This window comes from Aspergillus multicolor (assembly GCF_047715735.1).
Source record: "Aspergillus multicolor strain CBS 133.54 unplaced genomic scaffold BDW74scaffold_57, whole genome shotgun sequence".
In the NCBI taxonomy this organism is placed as follows: domain Eukaryota; kingdom Fungi; phylum Ascomycota; class Eurotiomycetes; order Eurotiales; family Aspergillaceae; genus Aspergillus; species Aspergillus multicolor.
The window spans coordinates 1-17833 of record NW_027396008.1 but is presented as its reverse complement, the minus strand read 5'-3'; the positions used below and the strand labels follow the sequence as shown (position 1 = coordinate 17833).

General features: G+C 52.1%; 8 protein-coding genes across 8 annotated transcripts; 4 read left to right on the top strand and 4 right to left on the bottom strand.

Annotated features, from left to right (window-relative positions):
* Window positions 1–881: 881 nt before the first annotated feature.
* On the top strand, window positions 882–2568 carry BDW74DRAFT_184166 (sugar porter family MFS transporter; the record flags this gene model as incomplete). Its single annotated transcript, XM_073730733.1, has 3 exons — window positions 882–976; window positions 1025–1409; window positions 1453–2568. 3 exons carry the CDS (start codon window positions 882–884, stop codon window positions 2566–2568), a joined length of 1596 nt encoding a protein of 531 aa, XP_073577704.1.
* A 677-nt stretch (window positions 2569–3245) lies between these two features.
* BDW74DRAFT_171821 (glycoside hydrolase family 1 protein) lies at window positions 3246–5142 on the top strand (the record flags this gene model as incomplete). The annotated part of the gene is made up of 2 exons (XM_073727374.1): window positions 3246–3367; window positions 3450–5142. 2 exons carry the CDS (start codon window positions 3246–3248, stop codon window positions 5140–5142), a joined length of 1815 nt encoding a protein of 604 aa, XP_073577703.1.
* Window positions 5143–5171: 29 nt separating this feature from the next.
* BDW74DRAFT_120281 (LLM class flavin-dependent oxidoreductase) lies at window positions 5172–6468 on the bottom strand. The gene has a single exon (XM_073721991.1). The coding sequence runs from the start codon at window positions 6386–6388 to the stop codon at window positions 5303–5305; it is 1086 nt and encodes a 361-aa protein (XP_073577702.1). The 5' UTR covers window positions 6389–6468; the 3' UTR covers window positions 5172–5302.
* A 1102-nt stretch (window positions 6469–7570) lies between these two features.
* BDW74DRAFT_164158 (IQ calmodulin-binding motif protein) lies at window positions 7571–8074 on the bottom strand. Its single transcript, XM_073726215.1, has 3 exons — window positions 7868–8074; window positions 7745–7819; window positions 7571–7690 (listed from the first exon to the last, which is right to left on the bottom strand). Exons 1-3 carry the CDS (start codon window positions 7952–7954, stop codon window positions 7643–7645), a joined length of 210 nt encoding a protein of 69 aa, XP_073577701.1. The 5' UTR covers window positions 7955–8074; the 3' UTR covers window positions 7571–7642.
* A 644-nt stretch (window positions 8075–8718) lies between these two features.
* On the top strand, window positions 8719–9702 carry BDW74DRAFT_184162 (class I SAM-dependent methyltransferase; the record flags this gene model as incomplete). The annotated part of the gene is made up of 4 exons (XM_073730732.1): window positions 8719–8774; window positions 8824–8931; window positions 8980–9236; window positions 9287–9702. 4 exons carry the CDS (start codon window positions 8719–8721, stop codon window positions 9700–9702), a joined length of 837 nt encoding a protein of 278 aa, XP_073577700.1.
* Window positions 9703–10085: 383 nt separating this feature from the next.
* Window positions 10086–11625, bottom strand: BDW74DRAFT_171818 (NAD(P)/FAD-dependent oxidoreductase; the record flags this gene model as incomplete). Its single annotated transcript, XM_073727373.1, has 3 exons — window positions 10086–10650; window positions 10708–11398; window positions 11445–11625. The coding sequence occupies 3 exons, from the start codon at window positions 11623–11625 to the stop codon at window positions 10086–10088; spliced, it is 1437 nt and encodes a 478-aa protein (XP_073577699.1).
* A 454-nt stretch (window positions 11626–12079) lies between these two features.
* On the bottom strand, window positions 12080–13878 carry BDW74DRAFT_189583 (uncharacterized protein; the record flags this gene model as incomplete). Its single annotated transcript, XM_073732011.1, has 4 exons — window positions 12080–12549; window positions 12598–13175; window positions 13218–13683; window positions 13740–13878. 4 exons carry the CDS (start codon window positions 13876–13878, stop codon window positions 12191–12193), a joined length of 1542 nt encoding a protein of 513 aa, XP_073577698.1. The 3' UTR covers window positions 12080–12190.
* A 1608-nt stretch (window positions 13879–15486) lies between these two features.
* On the top strand, window positions 15487–16667 carry BDW74DRAFT_171816 (uncharacterized protein; the record flags this gene model as incomplete). Its single annotated transcript, XM_073727372.1, has 5 exons — window positions 15487–15956; window positions 16005–16116; window positions 16161–16251; window positions 16300–16384; window positions 16430–16667. The coding sequence occupies 5 exons, from the start codon at window positions 15487–15489 to the stop codon at window positions 16665–16667; spliced, it is 996 nt and encodes a 331-aa protein (XP_073577697.1).
* Window positions 16668–17833: the final 1166 nt, after the last annotated feature.

Genomic DNA, 17833 nt, shown 5'->3' with positions numbered 1-17833 from the left:
CCTTCGGAGCACTAACTACCAGATGGCGCTGTTGCATCCCTTGGCGCCCTATGTACAGTCTACCCTTCATAACCTTGAATGCCTGGTAAGCATGCAGGCGTAATGGCGGACCAGAGTCACCCGGATGCACTGGGATGTTCCAACGTCAGCGGCGTTGATGGCGAAGAAGCAGCCAATCACACCTGCGAGGCGCGGTCAAGCTCTCCAAGCCTCTCAAGCCTTCTCGGCAATTCGGCACACTCTAGTTCTTGTTTTGGATGTGGAAGTTGAGTTCAGGCCCAGCCCTTAAGGGTCACCCCACCCCCGGACCCCCCGCCCCCAGTTGCTGGTCAGGGACTGTGGCGTGGAGGTGGAGTGATCTGGAGTTTGACTTTCAGCTATGACCCTTCTGATCTGGAATGTGACACGGTCACAACATCCGGCGGGCGATATTACTTCTTCTGTACGCAAACCCGTATGGGACGGCTTGGTCCGCCTGCCTTGTTCCAGCTCCCGACCATGGATGCGGTCGGCTTATTCCAGCTTCGGGGTATTACCAACCTGGCCAGGATTCCCATCGCTGCAAACTGAAATCCTATCAGACCACCGGATGAGTTTACTGTCCCAGAGAAGATGTGATTGACGCTTCGCTTGCATGTTTATTGGCGGGTTTTGAGGTGGAATGCTACCCTGTCATCTGTCGATTCCTTCCAATCTCTTCCCCGGGTGCTGCCAATGAAGGATTTATGCCAGAAGCTATCTATCGTTCCTGCCTGAATCATGCTTTGAGGTTGACGGCGACCCCGCGTCTCAGGGTCAGGCTTATAACGCCCCTTCCCCGGCTTTTGCCCCCGGTGTCTCGTGTTGAAATCGAACCTCAGAAGACCACACAGCAGGTCACGATGGGTTTCGTCTTTGCCAACATTTATGTGATCACGACCATTGCGGTCATCGGAGGTGCCCTGTTCGGTTTCGACATCGCCTCCATGTCTGCCATGTACGCATCACTCTGTCTTTCCCATACGCATGGTACTGATTCTTGCAGCCTCGGCACCCAACAGTATAAATGCTTTTTCAACCAAGGCGACGTCGATGAAGACGGCCAGTGCGCTGGTCCAACATCGGCCAACCAGGGTGGCATCTCGGCTTCGATGCCTGGAGGCTCGTTCGTAGGCGCCTTGTGCTCGGGTATCATCACCGACTGGCTTGGCCGTCGACGCGCCATCCAGGTCGGCGCCGTCATCTGGTGTATTGGCAGTGCCATCACCTGCTCTTCCTTTAGTATCGCGCAGCTGGTCGTCGGTCGGTTCATCAATGGGATCTCGGTCGGGATTTGCAGTGCTCAGGTTCCGGTGTATGTCTCGGAGCTGGCCCAGCCGAGTCGGCGGGGGACGGTCGTCGGGGCTCAGCAGTGGGCCATCACTTGGGGTGTAGGTTTCCTCATCCTTCTCACAAGAAATACTGACAAGTCAGATCCTGATCATGTTCTACATCTCCTACGGGAGCAGCTACATCGACGGCCCAACTGCGTGGCGACTGCCCTGGGGGCTGCAGATGATCCCGGCTGTTTTCCTATTCTTCGCCCTCTTCTTCATGCCCGAGAGCCCTCGATGGCTGGCCAAGAAGGATCGATGGGAGGAGTGTCATGAAACACTGGCCCTGGTCCACGCCAAAGGTAATCACAACGATCCCTTCGTCCAGACGGAGCTGCGCGAGATCCGTGAGATGTGTGAATTTGAACGCGCCAATGCCGATGCCAGCTATCTGGACCTGTTTAAGCCCAACATGATCAATCGGACGCACATTGGCATGTTTACGCAGATCTGGTCCCAACTGACGGGGATGAATGTGATGATGCTTTACATCACGTATGTCTTCGGCATGGCGGGATTGTCTGGTAATGCCAATCTTGTCGCTTCGTCCATCCAGTATGTCATCAACGTGGTCATGACCATCTTCGCTCTTATCTTCATCGACCGCTGGGGCCGTCGCATCCCGCTGCTGGTCGGATCCACCCTCATGATGACTTTCATGTTCGCCAATGCCGGCATCATGGCCAGCTACGGCAAGCCCGCACCCCCAGGCGGCGTTGACCACGTCCCCGAGGAATCATGGGACATGTCAGACGCACAATCCGCAGCAAAGGGCGTCATTGCATGCACTTACCTGTTCGTCGCCTCATACGCTCCCACCTGGGGACCCGTCTCGTGGATCTATCCGCCCGAGCTCTTCCCCCTGCGGCTGCGCGGTAAAGCGGTGGCCGTCACGACCGCATCCAACTGGATCTTCAACTTCGCCCTGTCGTACTTCGTGCCGCCCGCCTTTGAAAATATCAAGTGGAAAGTCTATATCGTGTTTGGTGTGTTCTGCGCCGCCATGACGCTCCACGTCTTCTTCGTCTTCCCGGAGACGGCAGGCAAGACGTTGGAGGATGTTGACGCCATGTTCCACACCGACATCAAGCCATGGCAGACCCGCGTGCAGTATCGGGATATCCGGAATGTGGAGCGCGGCGGGGTTGGTGCCAGGGTGCTGGACGAGAAGGAGAGGGCTGCCGTGGGGACCGAGGAGGGGGGGGTTGCTGCTTGATTTTCCGGTCAGTTTGATGCTTTGGGGTGACCTGGATCCCCGGAATGGATATTCCGGTTGTGATGATTGTATTGCTTTCTCTGGTCAGCTAGAGGGCAACAACTCCGCTGCAAGTCGATAGGGTGATTGAGCGTATTTTTGCAGCGGAATATCCATTCCTTGTCGCTATGATGTACCATAGTCAATCTAGCATTGGTAAAGAAAAGAAAAGCTCAACAGACCCCTAGTGTGCGGTGAGTCGGCCAGTGGTAGAGTTTCCGGATGGCAGGACGAAAGGCGTAGAAGACTTTGATCATCGGACAAGCTCCGACCGAGGAAATCAACTAGGGAGAAAGCCTTGACTTTTACAGGCATCCGCGGCCATGCGACTGCCGATCCACGCGCGGGCAATTGTCGGGCTTGGAGTCCCCGTGGGGATGACTCCAAGTCTAAGCCCTGTGCAGTTAGTCCAACCCCATGGGCCATCTCCCTGCCCTGGAAGACACAACATACAGTTCCATTCCTCCCCGGCGGCGGTGTTTTTGTGTCCGTTCTGACGTCGACGCCGAGACAAGTTGGAGGCAAGAGACTCCGGCTCTTTGTCTGCGCTGGTGGACTCGATGGGCTTGGAGCGGGGTATAAAGCCGCGATGATCCGCGCTTACGGACCTATCTTAACAGATCCTCGGTACCTTCAAGATGAGAGCCCCCGTAGTCCTAACATTGGCATCAGCCGTCCAGGCTCAGCAGCTGTACATCACTACAACAGGATACACTGCTCGATCTGAATGTACTGCTGCACCGGCGACGCCGAGCTACCGGTTTGAGCCGTTCTACTATACGCAGAATGAGACTGTTAGGTGTGTTTTACCTCAATGGCACTGGGCATGTCTAACAAGGCAGATATGCAACGTCTGTACCATCGCCAACGACTACCAAGACGTATGCACCGACGTACGATGAGGCGCTGGAAATCTACGGAACCGAGCTGTCCACCACCACCTGGGGTAGCTGGGTCCCTGGCAAGACGGTGATTACCGCAACCGACACAGACGACAAGTACGGTCAAGCAGCGTGGTCCTCGCAGTGGCAGGATGCCAGCCTGATCAATTACACGACCATCGGCCAGTACACGACCACAGTTAACCCTACGCCTATCCCATCGAGCGAGCTCGTTCTCCCACCCCGCGACCCATTTGGTCCGACAGACTGCTATGACTTTCCGGAAGACTTCATGTTCGGTGTCGCGGGGTCAGCCGCACAGATCGAGGGCGCCATTGCACTGGAGGGTCGGGCGCCCACCAACCAGGAGAAGCTCATCGAGGACGATAGACCCAAAAACTACGTTACGAATGAGAACTACTACCTGTATAAGCAGGACATTCAGCGCCTCGCGGCCATGGGGGTCAAGTACTACAGCTTCTCTATCCCGTGGACGCGCATTCTCCCCTTTACAGTCCCTGGCAGTCCAATCAACCAGCAGGCGATCCAACACTACGACGACCTGATTGATTATGTCCTGGAAGTGGGCATGTTGCCCGTCGTCACAATGATCCATTTCGACTCGCCGCTGTACTTTCTGCAGAACTCAAGTCTGGATGCGACGGCGGATATCGGCGGTCGCAATGGGGGATATGGGCATCCGGAGTTCGTGGAGGCGTTCGTCAACTATGGCAAGATTCTCTTCACGCACTTTGCAGACCGTGTTCCCGTCTGGGTGACGTTCAACGAGCCCCTGCTCTATGCCTTCAACTTCGCTGGCATTCACAACGTCGTCCAGGCTCACGCCGAGCTGTATCATTACTACCACGACGGCCTTAATGGCACAGGACAGATCGGCTTCAAGCTGAACAACAACTTCGGCGTGCCCAAGAATCCAGAGAATGAAACGGATATCGAAGCCGCTAACCGCTTCAACGAGATGCAGCTCGCCGGCTTCGGGAACCCCCTCTGCCTAGGAGAGCAATACCCAGACACTCTGCTAAGCACCCTGCCCGGCTCATTCAAGTTGACCTCCGACCAACTGGCATACTTTGCCAACACCACCGACTTCTTCGGTATCGACCCCTATACCGCAACTGTGGTCTCCGCACCACCGGGCGGAATCGAAGCCTGCGCGCGCCAAAACATGAGTATCAACTCTCTCTACCCGTACTGCGTGACGCAGGAGACCACTACCGTCCACGGCTGGAACATTGGCTATCGCTCCGCTAGCTACGTCTACATCACCCCGACCTATCTCCGCTCGTATCTGAACTACGTCTGGAACACCTTCCACACGCCCGTGGTGATCGGAGAGTTCGGGTTCCCTGCCTACGGCGAATCGGAGCGGGAACTGCAGGACCAGGTGTTCGACACCCCGCGGAGTCAATACTACCTCTCGTACCTCTCTGAAACACTCAAGGCAATTTGGGAAGACGGCGTGCATGTGTCGGGTGCCTTTGCGTGGAGCTTTGCGGATAACTGGGAGTTTGGGGATTATACGCAGCAGTTTGGGATTCAGGTGGTGAATCGAACCACGCTGGACAGGTTCTATAAGAAGAGTTTCTTTGACGTGGTGGATTTTGTGGGGGCGAGGAAGGGGTTGGGGTATTGAAGATACGCATCGAGGTTAGGGAATGTTGATGATATGTAGGTATTCGATGTATTCGTGGTAAATATACAATATATTCTTAAACCACCTGTATGTAAATTCATTGTAGGGTTGTATCTACAGTTGTATCCGCATGGCGTCGTTGTGATAAACAAACACCAGTCTACTGCTTCCCCCTCTTCTTCAACTCCTCCCGCACCCGCGGGATGATGTAGCGCCCGTAGTCGATCGCATCGTTCAGGTTGTCGTAGCCTCGGATCGAGATCAGCTCGGCACCAAGCTCCACATAGTCAAGAATCGACTCGGAAACAGTCTCCCAAGACCCAACCAGAGCAGTCGAGGCACCGCGAGCATTTGTCGCGGTGACGGTCGGATACCACAGGGCGCGATCCTGGACTTCACCCCGGGCGGCAATGTCGAGCAGGCGTTGCGAACCGACGTTCTGAGGAGGAGGTGCATTGGCGGGCGCTTTACCGAGACCAGCGGCGCGGTGCTTCTGCAGGGCCTCGAGGGTACGGTGTGCCTTGGCCCAAGCCAAGTCGTCGGTCTCGGCGACGATGGGCCGGAACGTCACCCAGATACGAGGCCGGTCGGTGCGTCCGGCCTTTTCTGACTCGGCATATATGCGGTCGATTTGTTCCTTCGTTTCCTTCAGAGGCTCGCCCCACAGACCGAAGATGTCCGCGAGGGAGCCACCGATGCGGTAGGCTTCAGCACTTGAACCTCCGACCGAGACGGGGATGGTGCCGTTGACCGGGCGGACGCGGTTGCTAAAGTCCTTGAAGGTGTAGTACGGGCTCTTCCAATCAAATGGCTCGGCAGACTCCCAGGCGCGGCGAAGGATCTTGATGTAATCCTCCAACCGACCGTAGCGCTGCTCCTTGTTGAGGAAGTCGCCCTCCCTGGCCTGATCGGCATCGCTGCCACCAGCAATAAAATGGACGACAGCGCGACCGGAGCTGAGCTGGTCCAGGGTTGCTAGGGCTTTGGCGGCCACCGTCGGATACAAAGTGTTGGGTCGCAGAGCGATGATGATCTTGATGTTTTTGGTATGCGCCGCGATGGTCGCACCAACGGTCCACGGGTCGAAGTATGAGCTATCGTAGGGCACGAGCGTGTAGTTGTACGCGTAATCGTCTAAGTTGCGAGCATAGCGCTCAAGGAATGCCGGATCGATGGTAGCATTGGGGATCGGATCGATCTCCGTGGAAGGGGTAGGGAAGGTAAGACTGATGAACTCGGTCGGCATCGTGATCTGGGTAACAGTTGAGGATAACAACCTTGGAAGAGGGGTCAAGGCACCTTTTGTAACCCCTCCATCTCGTCTCCAACGATGGTGTGATCGGCATTGCGGTGCCGTTCTGGCATGACCGGGATGATGCCAGAGATACAGAAAGCACGTCAGCCCGTCACAGGTCAACCGTGAATGGCTCGTCGCTCTTCTCTGCGTGATGGATTTTCCGCTCCATCTTCTCTCGCGCTTTGATGACTTTTCGCTTCGTGCCAACGTAGCCTTCCATTCCAGCAAGTGTTACATACAGCTTGGTAGTCGACACTCGGGATAGGTCAGCACCCTGATCGCGCAAGGACTGGACGAACGCGTGGAAATTGGACGAGCGGGGGCGATAATGTCCGCTGCAACTATCAGTATTGTCCGTTTACGGCTGAATCATGGACGTACCTTAACGGAGCTAGATCTCGTAGCTTCCCTTGTCGGATCTTGATCAGCCCAGCAGCCGCTATCCGGCCCCCTCGGAGGAACGATGAGTGTTGGAATGAACCTCGCTTCTTGATCCCAACATACAGACGATAGGATGGATCGGCAACAAATATCCACCAGTCGTCGCTTCCAAATAGTTTGTCTTTGATGCGGTTTACAATGTGTCGTCTGCGATCTGAAAGGCCTTGATGATGGTTGGCGTGGTGTGAATCAAACGCGTTCTTGTCCAGCAACGACCCAGATGCCGAGCGTGGTCGTGATCGAAAGATGGAGCTAGCACTTGTGCTCTCTTTTCCCGGCGCACTGAGAGTACGAACGGGCAAGATACCGTCTTCGCCATCCTCGTACATGGCGTTGTTGGTCCAGACTAGCTCGTTATTCCGAGCCCAGCGGAACCTGCCCTTCTCGTCAACCTTCACCAAATAGTTGAGTCTCTCCTCGCGAGAGAGATAACGCACTTGCTCACGCGCCAGCTTGTCCCTGGAACATGCAGGAAGCTCGACGTCTTTCCCGGCGCCGTAATCTAACCAGTAGAAGAAGTTCTCGTGAGAATCGGTCGACTTCCAGTACTCGTGATACTTTCGTAGGTTACTCCCGTGCCGATGACTTGGGTCCATCATCTCGAGGAAATACTGGAGATCCATGGCTTTGCTTACTGTGGCCGGAGCCGGTCTCGTCGGTTTGATCGATGTTTCGCGGCGACGGCTGTAGCTATCGCCGCGCGCCAACTTAGCCACATTGACTGCATGAGCCCAGTTCCGATGGGCTTGTTCGGCCGGCGAGTTAGCGGGAGATGTCGCAGAACGATGGCGGTCCTGGGACTGAGCCTCCCTGATGGTCTACCGAGTCAGTTTCAAGGGGCGGCGACAAGGCCGAGCGACATACATCAATCCATCGGTTTGTCGCGGTCAGGTGCCTTCCTTCTAACTCTCTTCGAGTGCGATACCCGCGGTACACTCGCTAAACATTGTCAATAACGCGACAAGCAGTGCAATTGGGACGAAGTACCTGAATCAAACACGCGGCCGCGAACTGGGAAACGGTGACGTCATCTTCAGGGTCCGCGTCGCCACGATCGGACTCGGGGTCGGTCATGTTGCCAGCTTAAGCTTTGCAGGCAGCAGTGATTGATACGATCCGGAAGCAATGTTGCGGCACTCATAGAGGAGACATGATCAGGAACGACAGGGGAGGAATGACTGGATTGCTGCTGCCTTGGAGAATTTTGGCCGGCGATCGCGACCGTGGAAGCCACTCACTAACCAGATGCGGTTAGTCGCAGCGGCGGGCCGTCAGGCTGCAAGGCACCAACACCAAGGCAGCAAGGCTATCTATCTTGACTCCCCGCGCGGGGTCTCCGCCACTCCTGCCCACAAGACTTTGTCACATGGGCAGCAACCAGGTAGTCAACTCGTGACGGTAATCCGAGTAATGCGCGACTACTGCAAATCCAGGGCGCTTACTGCGTCTCCTTGGCAGTTGTTGCTATAGTTGGCTTGCGTGCGACCTGTTCAACCAAGATAGAGATATATATTTGTCACTTCCCCCGGTTCTGCAGCAACACTCCCTCTACTTATCGCCCATCTCTGCCATGACGAAGAACTTCCATGTTCAGGGGGCTTAGCTGAGGCCCACTTATGTCTCTGTTGTACAGCAGCTGAGCTCTATTCTCCTCAAAGTTCAGCCAGCCACGCACTGTTTCACCCAAGCTGAAGAACGCATCCTACCTAAATGGTCTTCTGATTGGCCCAATCAAGGCCCCGTGCGAGAGTGAGCGTCAGAGTCCTGCAGGTGGTCAGCCTATATAAATGTCCTTTTCCTCCGATGCTTTGCCATATGCATCCTTACATTTGGCGAAAATGAGTGAACCAGCGGAAATGTACCCTCTTGCCCGTGACGAGGCCGAGTCTCGCCGGTCAGTCTTTGCGATATACCTCCGATGTGCCACATGCTGACTTGAACAGACTCAATGAGCAGCACAAGGTTCTTGTCGAGTTTGTTGAAGGGCCCATCGACAGATCTGTGCCACTGGAGAATATCTCTGCTGTTGCTGACGTTGCTACGGGGACTGGGTAAGGAGACTCACCGTTCCATCAATAGCGAAGCTAAGGAGAAACCAGTATCTGGCTCTGGGATGCAAAGAAGGTCCTTGAGAAGCATGCAGGCGAGTCAGAACGGTACTTTCATGGCTTCGACATTTCCGCAGCGCAATTCCCACCAGCCCCTGAGGGCATTCAGCTCAGCGTCCACGACGTATTCCAGCCGTTCCCCGCTGAGCATCACAACCGCTACGATTTGGTCAATGTCAGACTTCTGGTCACAGCGTTTCCCGAGTCAGAGTATCAGAAGGCTGTCAACAATCTCCTGACCATTCTAAGTAAGGGTTTACCTCGTGCAGGTGGACAATGCTAACTGCATGCTGTCCAGAACCCGGAGGCTACCTACAGTGGGTTGAGATTGATTTCTCGGAGCTAGCGACCGATCACCCTCAAGCATCACCGGTGACCGATACATGGCTGAAGTTTTGCGAGATTTCGGAGATCAGCCAACACGCCCCAGAAGTGATCGAGGCAGCCTACCGAAAGGCTGGGCTGTTGAATATTGCCAATAAGCCATTCTTACCTCGTAAGCGACCAGACCTGCTCGACAAACTCCAACAGTGGCAGACGGGCTTCTACACTAGCGTGATGCCGCTTATTATCCTCAAGACGGGACAGGTGGCCGACAGTAATGCGGCAAGCGAGCGGGCGGCGGAGGTTCTACGCGACGTGCAGCTTTATTACGCGGAAGGGAATGTTGTTGATACCAGGTTTGGTGTATTGGTCGGGCAGAAGCCATATTGAAGTTGAACGTCGAAGCATCTGCTTGTATTTGACGTTTTCGAGGGCGATTGGGTATATCAAGTACGAGCTGCCCGTGATGGGCCTGTGCCCGCCCTAACAGAAGGACCTTTATGCTATTTCTTTGAGGATCAAGTCCATTTTCTGCTGCAGCGGCTTTGCCAGCATTCTCGCACCGGCGAACTGACATTTGAGTATCTTAAGTCCGCTATGCTACAAAGTTCTGAACAAGCGTGAGAGCGTACGGTTTATACAGAGGAGGAGTGCCAAATTCCCATGTCTCTCTAGGACCCCAACACGCTCGAAACTTCTCCATTATGATTGGAACCTGTACAACTGGCGACATTTCGGCCATCCCAGTTCAAGAGCACGTAAACGGAGGTGCACTAAAGATGGCTAGTACTGGAAGCCAGAGAGTCATCCGCAGTCAATGGCTGACGATGTAAAGAGCGCTGACTGCCTTCACCCTCGTTGATACTGTTGTACGGCGTTTGACCTGGCCCTAACGACCTCCATTTCCAGAAGTCAAGATAGCCGTTGGGTTTGCCCTCGATGCGATCGACGACATGGGCTCCAAGGTTAGGCAGGAACTTGAAGCCGTGGCCACTTCCTCCTGTTGCGACCATCAAGCCCTCGACACACGGCACAAAGTCGATGACGAAATGATTATCGAAGGAGTCCGTGTACCAGCATAGCCGGGATGTGACCTCGCAGGAGAGTAAGTCTGGTAAATGGTCTTGGACAAAACCTCGGATCACTTGAGCTGCAGTTAGAGGAAGCTGGCGCGTCGATTGCTCCGTCCACCGGGTGATGGGGACACTCCTGGCCACCCCGTCTTCCTGCTTTCGAGGATTGGTAAATTTCATTCCTCGGTAGCCAATCTTGACGATGCCATTTGGGTCTCGAGCAAAGCCGTACAAACCACCGACCTTGCCATCTCGAATGTCGTAACTAAGCATCGGTCTATTAGTGCCAGGCATGACTCCGCGCTTTTTGCTCATCACTTACGTCCATGTTGGAAAGTTCTCTGGCGCCAAGCGGTCCCATAATGGAGAGCCTAGTGGCAGTTGGAAGATACAGACACTTCCAGCGGTTGTCTCGCAGAGATTGTCGAGTTGAGGAACAAGAGAGGGAGTCCACCCCCCGCAAGCCATAATCGTCAACTCTGCTGCATGCGACACGCCATCTGCCGTCTCGACCCCGACAATACGAGAACTTTCGTCATGTAGGAATCTTGCAAATGTTCCTTGACTGCCCCCAAGTACGAACTGGACACCCAACTGCTGTGCCTTGTGCAGTGCAAAATGGCAAGCTTTGTCTGCATACACGAACCCGCCTTGGATGTCGAGTAGTCCATAGTTCCGTTTGCGGTTGAATGGGTTGACTGCGAAGCCGTACCCTTTGTCTGTTGCGCGAGAGACGTGATCGGGATTGTTGAGGACGACCTGGGTTGCTTCAAGGCCGGCCTTGGCCATGTTCTTGATGGTCTCCTGTTCGAAGTTTGGTAGGGTCTCATGCGAGCTTAGCGTGAGGTTCCCGTTGTTGACGAATAGCACGTCTTCACTGCTTAGTCTGGACGGTATAGTCGCTTCTGCTTTTAATTCCTTGTTCCACTTCTTCCATTCGACAATGGCCTCGAGGGCGAGGGTCTGGTATTCAACCTGAGAGCCATAGGCGGCTCGGATGATTTTATTCGTGTCTAGCAGTTATTCAGTCAAGCACTGGATATTATGCATGTAACTGACCGGCGGAGGCAGCATCGCAGCCTTTGTCATATGAGTAAAGAGTCTCATGGTAGGGTTGCTTGTCCAGCACCTTGACATTCGTGTAGCCGCGCTCTGCCAGGTGTATGGCAGTGCTTAACCCAAAGACGCCAGCACCAACGATGACAATAGGCGCGGCTTTGCTTGTAAGTTGGGGAGACATCTCTCGTTTGCTTTAATCGAGGCTTGTTATTGATGAAATCGTGTCCAGAGGTTCACTTTAACCGGTAGATTGTCTCATCACACAACGCCGCACACAAGAGTGGGACACTGCAGGTGATTGGGTGCTCGGATCCTTCCTATCGGCCGGCTAATGACGTTACAGTGCGTTATCGGAGGGGAATTGGAGATTTTGAGTGTCGTTGTCTCCAACTCGCTAATCTCCAACTGCTGTGATACATGTCCGACCGTGATGGATGGGTCGCTCTAGGTGCAATCGTGTACCCTTGGGGATAATTGAATGTATGTCCGACTCCCAGCGCTGACCAGGTCTATCAGGAAAAATGCATATATACCGATAAAAGATTGCTAAATTAGCCGAAGCTCCCTACTGGTTTCGAATCGGATACGGTACGCGCTGGTAACCCATGATTGCAGTTGTAGCCCAATCCTGGGAGAAATATAAAAACCAAACCCAGAACCATGCCAAACACCCCAGACCACCACCAGAGGCCTCTCCATACACTAGTAACCTCCACGGCTTTTTCTACCTCCAGTCATTACGCTGGTCATTCTTGGTCTTCACTTCCCTTTGCCTGGACAGAGATTCCCTCATGCGTAACAACCTTCTTCTCCGTCCGTCGAGCGGCGTTGAACCATGAACCCTTGAAGACGTCGTCCAATTCTTCGACGGTCAAACCAGACGTTTCGGGAACCATAAGGTACACGAAGATCAGCGCGATAAAGCACCATGCGCCGAAGAAGATAAAAGCCCCCCAGTTGTTCGTCTGTGCGAGGAGCGAAGGTGTGCCGTACGACATGGCGAACATGAATAGCCAGTGGAAGCACTGGGCAATTGCGGAGCCAAATGACCTAATACGGTTGGGCCAGAGCTCGCCTCCGAAGACGTATGGGAGGATATAGAGGCCTAGAGAAATGAGTAAATGGTGTCATTGAAGACTGGCGGTTATCTTACCAACAACGTATCCCAGCCCGTGAATGAAAATGAACGCGATCGCTCCAGTGGAAGCAGAATGGGGAACGTCGCCCTGCTGATTGTATTTGATGTAGATGCCGATGTACAGGTCGGAAATCATCTGCAGGGTTGCCCCTACAAACAAACACTTGCGGCGACCGAGAGCATCCACGAAGAAGAAGGAAGCAATAATGGCGAAGCACATCTTGGCTAGGCTGTACATTCCACTCAGGAACAGGTTCCTTCCTGTTCCACCACCGACACCGATTAGGGTCAAAATAGGAACAAAGTACGAGGTGACAGAGTTGGCGCCAGAGAGCTGTGCAAGCCCAAAGGATACAAGGCTTTGCTGGACGCGGCGAAGGTTCGAGCGAACGGTGAATGCCTCGCGAAACAGGCCTACAATGCCCTGCTTGTACATGGCCTTTTCCTCGTGGATCGCGGTCCTCATCTGCTGAAGCTCCTGGTGCACACAGGGGTTATCAGCAGGGAGACCGCGCAGCCTGACGAGAACCTGGACCGCCTCCTCATACCGATCGACCAGAAGCAGCCATCGGGGCGACTCGGTGACGAAGAAGCTGGCCAAAACGCAGAGGAACATAAAGATAGCAGGCGCGAACTAGACGACCTGATACTGGAGACTAGTCCCAGCTATATTCTGGTACACCCCCAGCACGCAGAAAGCGCCAGTCGTGCCGGCCATATTCATGGCAACGTTGAACCAGGCTGTCAGCATGCCGCGAATCTCAGCGGGGGCAATCTCAACGATTGACATTGGCCCGATCACAGTTAGGGCGCCCATGCCCAGGCCAGAAATAATACGTGAAGCGTAGAGTCCGGCCAACGTCGGCGATGCAGTGGCAACAACTTGGCCTAGGATCCATAAAGCGGCATACAGACGATAGCTCCATCGGCGGCCGAGGAGGTCATTGAGGAAGAAGGAGAGTCCGCCCCCAACCCCGGCGCCGAGATAAACTATCGAGACGTAGTTCCTGATCTCGAGGGCGCTGTTGCCGGACTGGAATTGAAAGTTGTTCTGGAATCCGGACAATGACGGAACAGAACCGGATGACCCTTGATCCCACGCTGTTCATTTGTTAGCCAGAGGATGGCATCGCTGTGACTTATATTGCACTACCTACCAAGTGGTATAGAGCAGGTGGCGTATAGTGCGGAGGACAGCAGCAATGTAGGGCTGAAGATGACCTCGCGAGGAGCAGCCTTGACAGCCGCCGTATGCTTCGCAAAAGATGTCTCAGCGAACCACTTGCCCCTTGCCATGTCTGTAAAGCAAGAAAAGCAGCGTAAGGAGCGTTTCTTACAAGGTCGGCCCACCCGATATCAACGCCGTGCGTATGGGTTGGGTTTAAATGCCTTCAACGGTTGTCGGGAGAAAGGCAAGCAGCTTATCAGGCGCAGCGTCCCTATCAATCTCCATCTGTCTCCAAGTTCTACAAGCAGTTCGATCCTGCAAGGCTAAACAGACCTGCACGCCCTAGCCTGCCTTCGTTATCTCCATAATACTGAACTGCCCACGCCAAACCAAGGCCGCAAAACGCCTATTTTGAGTTTCCGGAACAGTTGGTACAACAAAACCTACGAAGATCGTGCCCTCGAGTACAGATATCGAATTCTTTTGTACAAAATATGGACTCTCCTCCGTCCTCGACGTGTCTATCTCAAGACCGGCGTCCAATCGCACCCGGACTAGGGCTCGTTACCCCAACTCCTTATCACAAGGTTACCACGACGTATCTTCTCCATTGCGGTCGCCTGAAGCCGAGAATGGGGTGGGCGTTTTAAAAGTTTCGTTATTGAACTCTGGTCAGGGCACATCTACGTATTCAGGGCCGCTCTGCGGGTGGAGTAGGGCATGCTTGATCCACCATGCTAATCCCCGTAGGAAAGGGTTTCAGCGGAAGTGGAGGTATTTCGGCAGCAGTTCTGTGCATGGCCCATAATCCCAGGGCTCGCTGAGCTATAAAGATACCAGCATTGACCTTTGCCGCTGGCTGAAATTCAGGATTCCTAGGTGTTGTTTCAACCTTCAATCGAGGCCTTATCCAGAGCTTTGTCTTACACCCTAATTCAACGGGGCGCAATCAATCATTCTACATTCAAAAGACAGTTCGACAAGATGGAAAATCTGCAGCCACCACCATACACTCTGCGCCTGCTTTCTTTTCTCCAGTGCTCCGACATAACAGCTGTCTATTCGCATGGCCAACCCAACGGCCAACCCATTTACTTTCTTGTATGTTCCGAAGAGGGGAAAAGGACATCGTACTCTACAAGGGCAATCCGCCCTTTGACCAGGTCGGCGATGCAGAAATAGGCACTGTCTCAAATTCTAAAGTTACTGTACGAGGACAGACGCTAGAGCTGAAGGAGAAGTTCTTTGGCAGCAAATACAAGATCGATCTTCCTGGGTTCGGATCATGTACCTGGGTCGCCAAGAGGGGATTACAACTGTTGGACGGCAAGGGGATGCTGGTGGCACGACTGATTCCTTTTCAGGACGGGGATGGAGAGCAGCTTGAGCTTGTTTCGCCTTGCGACATCTACCTCACGGAGCTAATTCTGATGTGTGGCCTGGCTATAAAGGAGAGTGAGGATGTGGACTGTTGGGACATCGCGGGGGAAATAGTTGGCGCTGTTAGTGGAGGATAGCGAGGTGCAATCATGTTTTAAGATTGTGTGCAAGAAAAACATGGAATTCTGACTGGTCCATGTGGTGCAACATGGCTCGCATCATGGTGATCTGTGCTGGCGGTTGTTGCATCATGATGACTACTAGAGAATGTTCAACCACGGTTAAGGCCACATCGACAATCAACTATAAGTTGATCAAAAAGAACACCTCTCGAACTGTGTCTGGATCAATTCAAAATGTCTCGCTCAATCGCCATCACGGCCGTGGATGGCCACACCGGTTTCCTTATCGCCGAACTCCTGCTGACGGACGACACCTTCAAGAGCAAGATCGGGTCTGTTGCGGGCCTTTCGCTTCACCCGGAGTCCGAGCCATCCAAGGAGTTGTCAGACCTCGGGGTCACGATCGTCCCGCATGAGCCAGGAAAGTTGGATGAGATGGTCTCATCCCTCAAGGGGCTGAACGCCGATGTGATGTGTTTAATCCCGCCCGCGCACAAGAACAAATATGATACCACTGTTGAACTCATCGAGGCGACAAAGCAGGCGGGCATTCCCAATGTCTGCCTTCTAAGTGCCGCTGGATGCGACCTGGCGGAGCGTGATAAGCAGCCGAATCTGCGCCAGTTCATTGATCTGGAAACGCTCTTTATGAATGCTAAGGGCGATGCCAGTACTTCAACCGGCCAGTCTCCCATCGTGATTAGGTAGGTTGAGGTTCTTTGGACTCGAAGAAGTTTAGCTGAACAATGCAGGCCCGGTTTCTATGCGGAGAACCTTCTCATCTACTCCAAACAGGCCCAAGAGGAGGGCAAGCTCCCTCTTCCCGTTGGCAAGGACCACAAGTTCGCACCTATCGCGCTTGGTGTATGTCCTGTACTCCCTCCGTGTACTCTATGCTAACGTTACAGGACGTATCGCAAGTTGTCGCGCATGTCTTGACTGGCGAAGGAAAGCACGGCTTCAGCGACCAACATCGAGGGCAGTTAATGATCTTGACAGGTATGCGCATACTTTGAACCTCAACAACGGGCTATACTCACATAACAGGTCCAATGTTGACAACTGGCGACGAGCTGGCCACAGCAGCTAGCACTGCCCTCGACCAGGAACTGAAATTTGAAGATATTGCAGAGTCGGTGCCTCCTCCCTGATCCAGGTCCACGCTAAAAGTGCACAGGAACGAAGCCAAGAAGGTCCTGAAGGCGCAGTCCGACAGCGACGAGTCGGAGATCCAGTACCTTCTCGAGTACTACTCACTTGTCAAGGAGGGGAAGACCAACTATATCTCCACGACGGCCTTCCATGATGTTACCGGAGGGCATCCGCAGGAGCCGGTAGATTTCTTTAAGGTCTATGCAGAGTCGCTCAAGCCAAAGCAGAGTAATAAGCGGCGTAAATTGAGCAATAGTAAGTAGACATATCCATTGTCTATAGCAGCGCTATGCTACCTCCACTTCCATCAGCGATTGTACCAAACCTTTCCCAATAAGCTGATAGCCTTGAGCGGCACGATATACGGAGAGTACCCTCGTGGGGGTCCCCCGTGTTGCAAGGCGTATGTATTATGTCAATAATATTTACCCTGGTAAGGGAGCTTGGCTGTAGCGTAAATGAACGTTCTCGAGGTGGAAAGCTATGAGCACAGCTCTTAAGTACAGTGTAGTACCAGTTTTATATATTGTATTATATTAAATTGCGGGGTCTTCCCATGTTTTATTTTTACAAGCCTTATGTTTAATTATGTCTTTAAGTATAAGTTCTTTTTTATATTTTATTTTATAAGCTTATGTCCGCAGGGAGTATTTATATAAAATATTTATAAATATTATTTTTTATATCTTTTTTATAAATAATTATGAAAATATTAAGTTATTTTTTTTCTTGCTTTTTAAGCTTTTATGTTTGCCCTTTCTTTTTTTTTTTTTTCAAAGATAAAGCATTTTTCAAGGGGAAAGTTATAAGTTTTTTTTAGCTATTTACCTTATAAGTTTAAGGCCTTGCAGACTTTATGCTTTATAAGCTTTTTATATATATATATAGATTATATTGTAAGCTAATATTTTATAAATAACCCTCGCGGAAGGGCCAGTACCTGTGCTAGCTATAGTTATTACTTCAAATAAAATTATAATACTTAGCCTGCAATGCCTAGGTAGCTTAAATTACTTTTATAATTATTTTTATTTTATATATATATAAGTAGATTATTTATTATTTTATTAAAAAACCCTTTAACCTATCTTAAGATTTAGTATAATCACGTAAGGGTTTATGCTATATATTATATAAGATGATATAGCCCTTATAAATAATTATTATAAATTATGATAGATTTTCACAAATAAATTTTATAATAGATAAGTAGTTTTCCTAGTTATTTTATAAATGATTTATATACCTTTATAAAAACTCTTTTAAAATACTGTTTAAGCATTTATTTAATTATTCAGTTATAAATAACAGGTTATACTTATTTAGTATTTTATTGAAAAATGATATATGAAATTCAACTAAAAAACCCTTCGCGAATATACTTTTATATGTATTCATAATATTCACAGGTATTTTAAAGAATTAGATA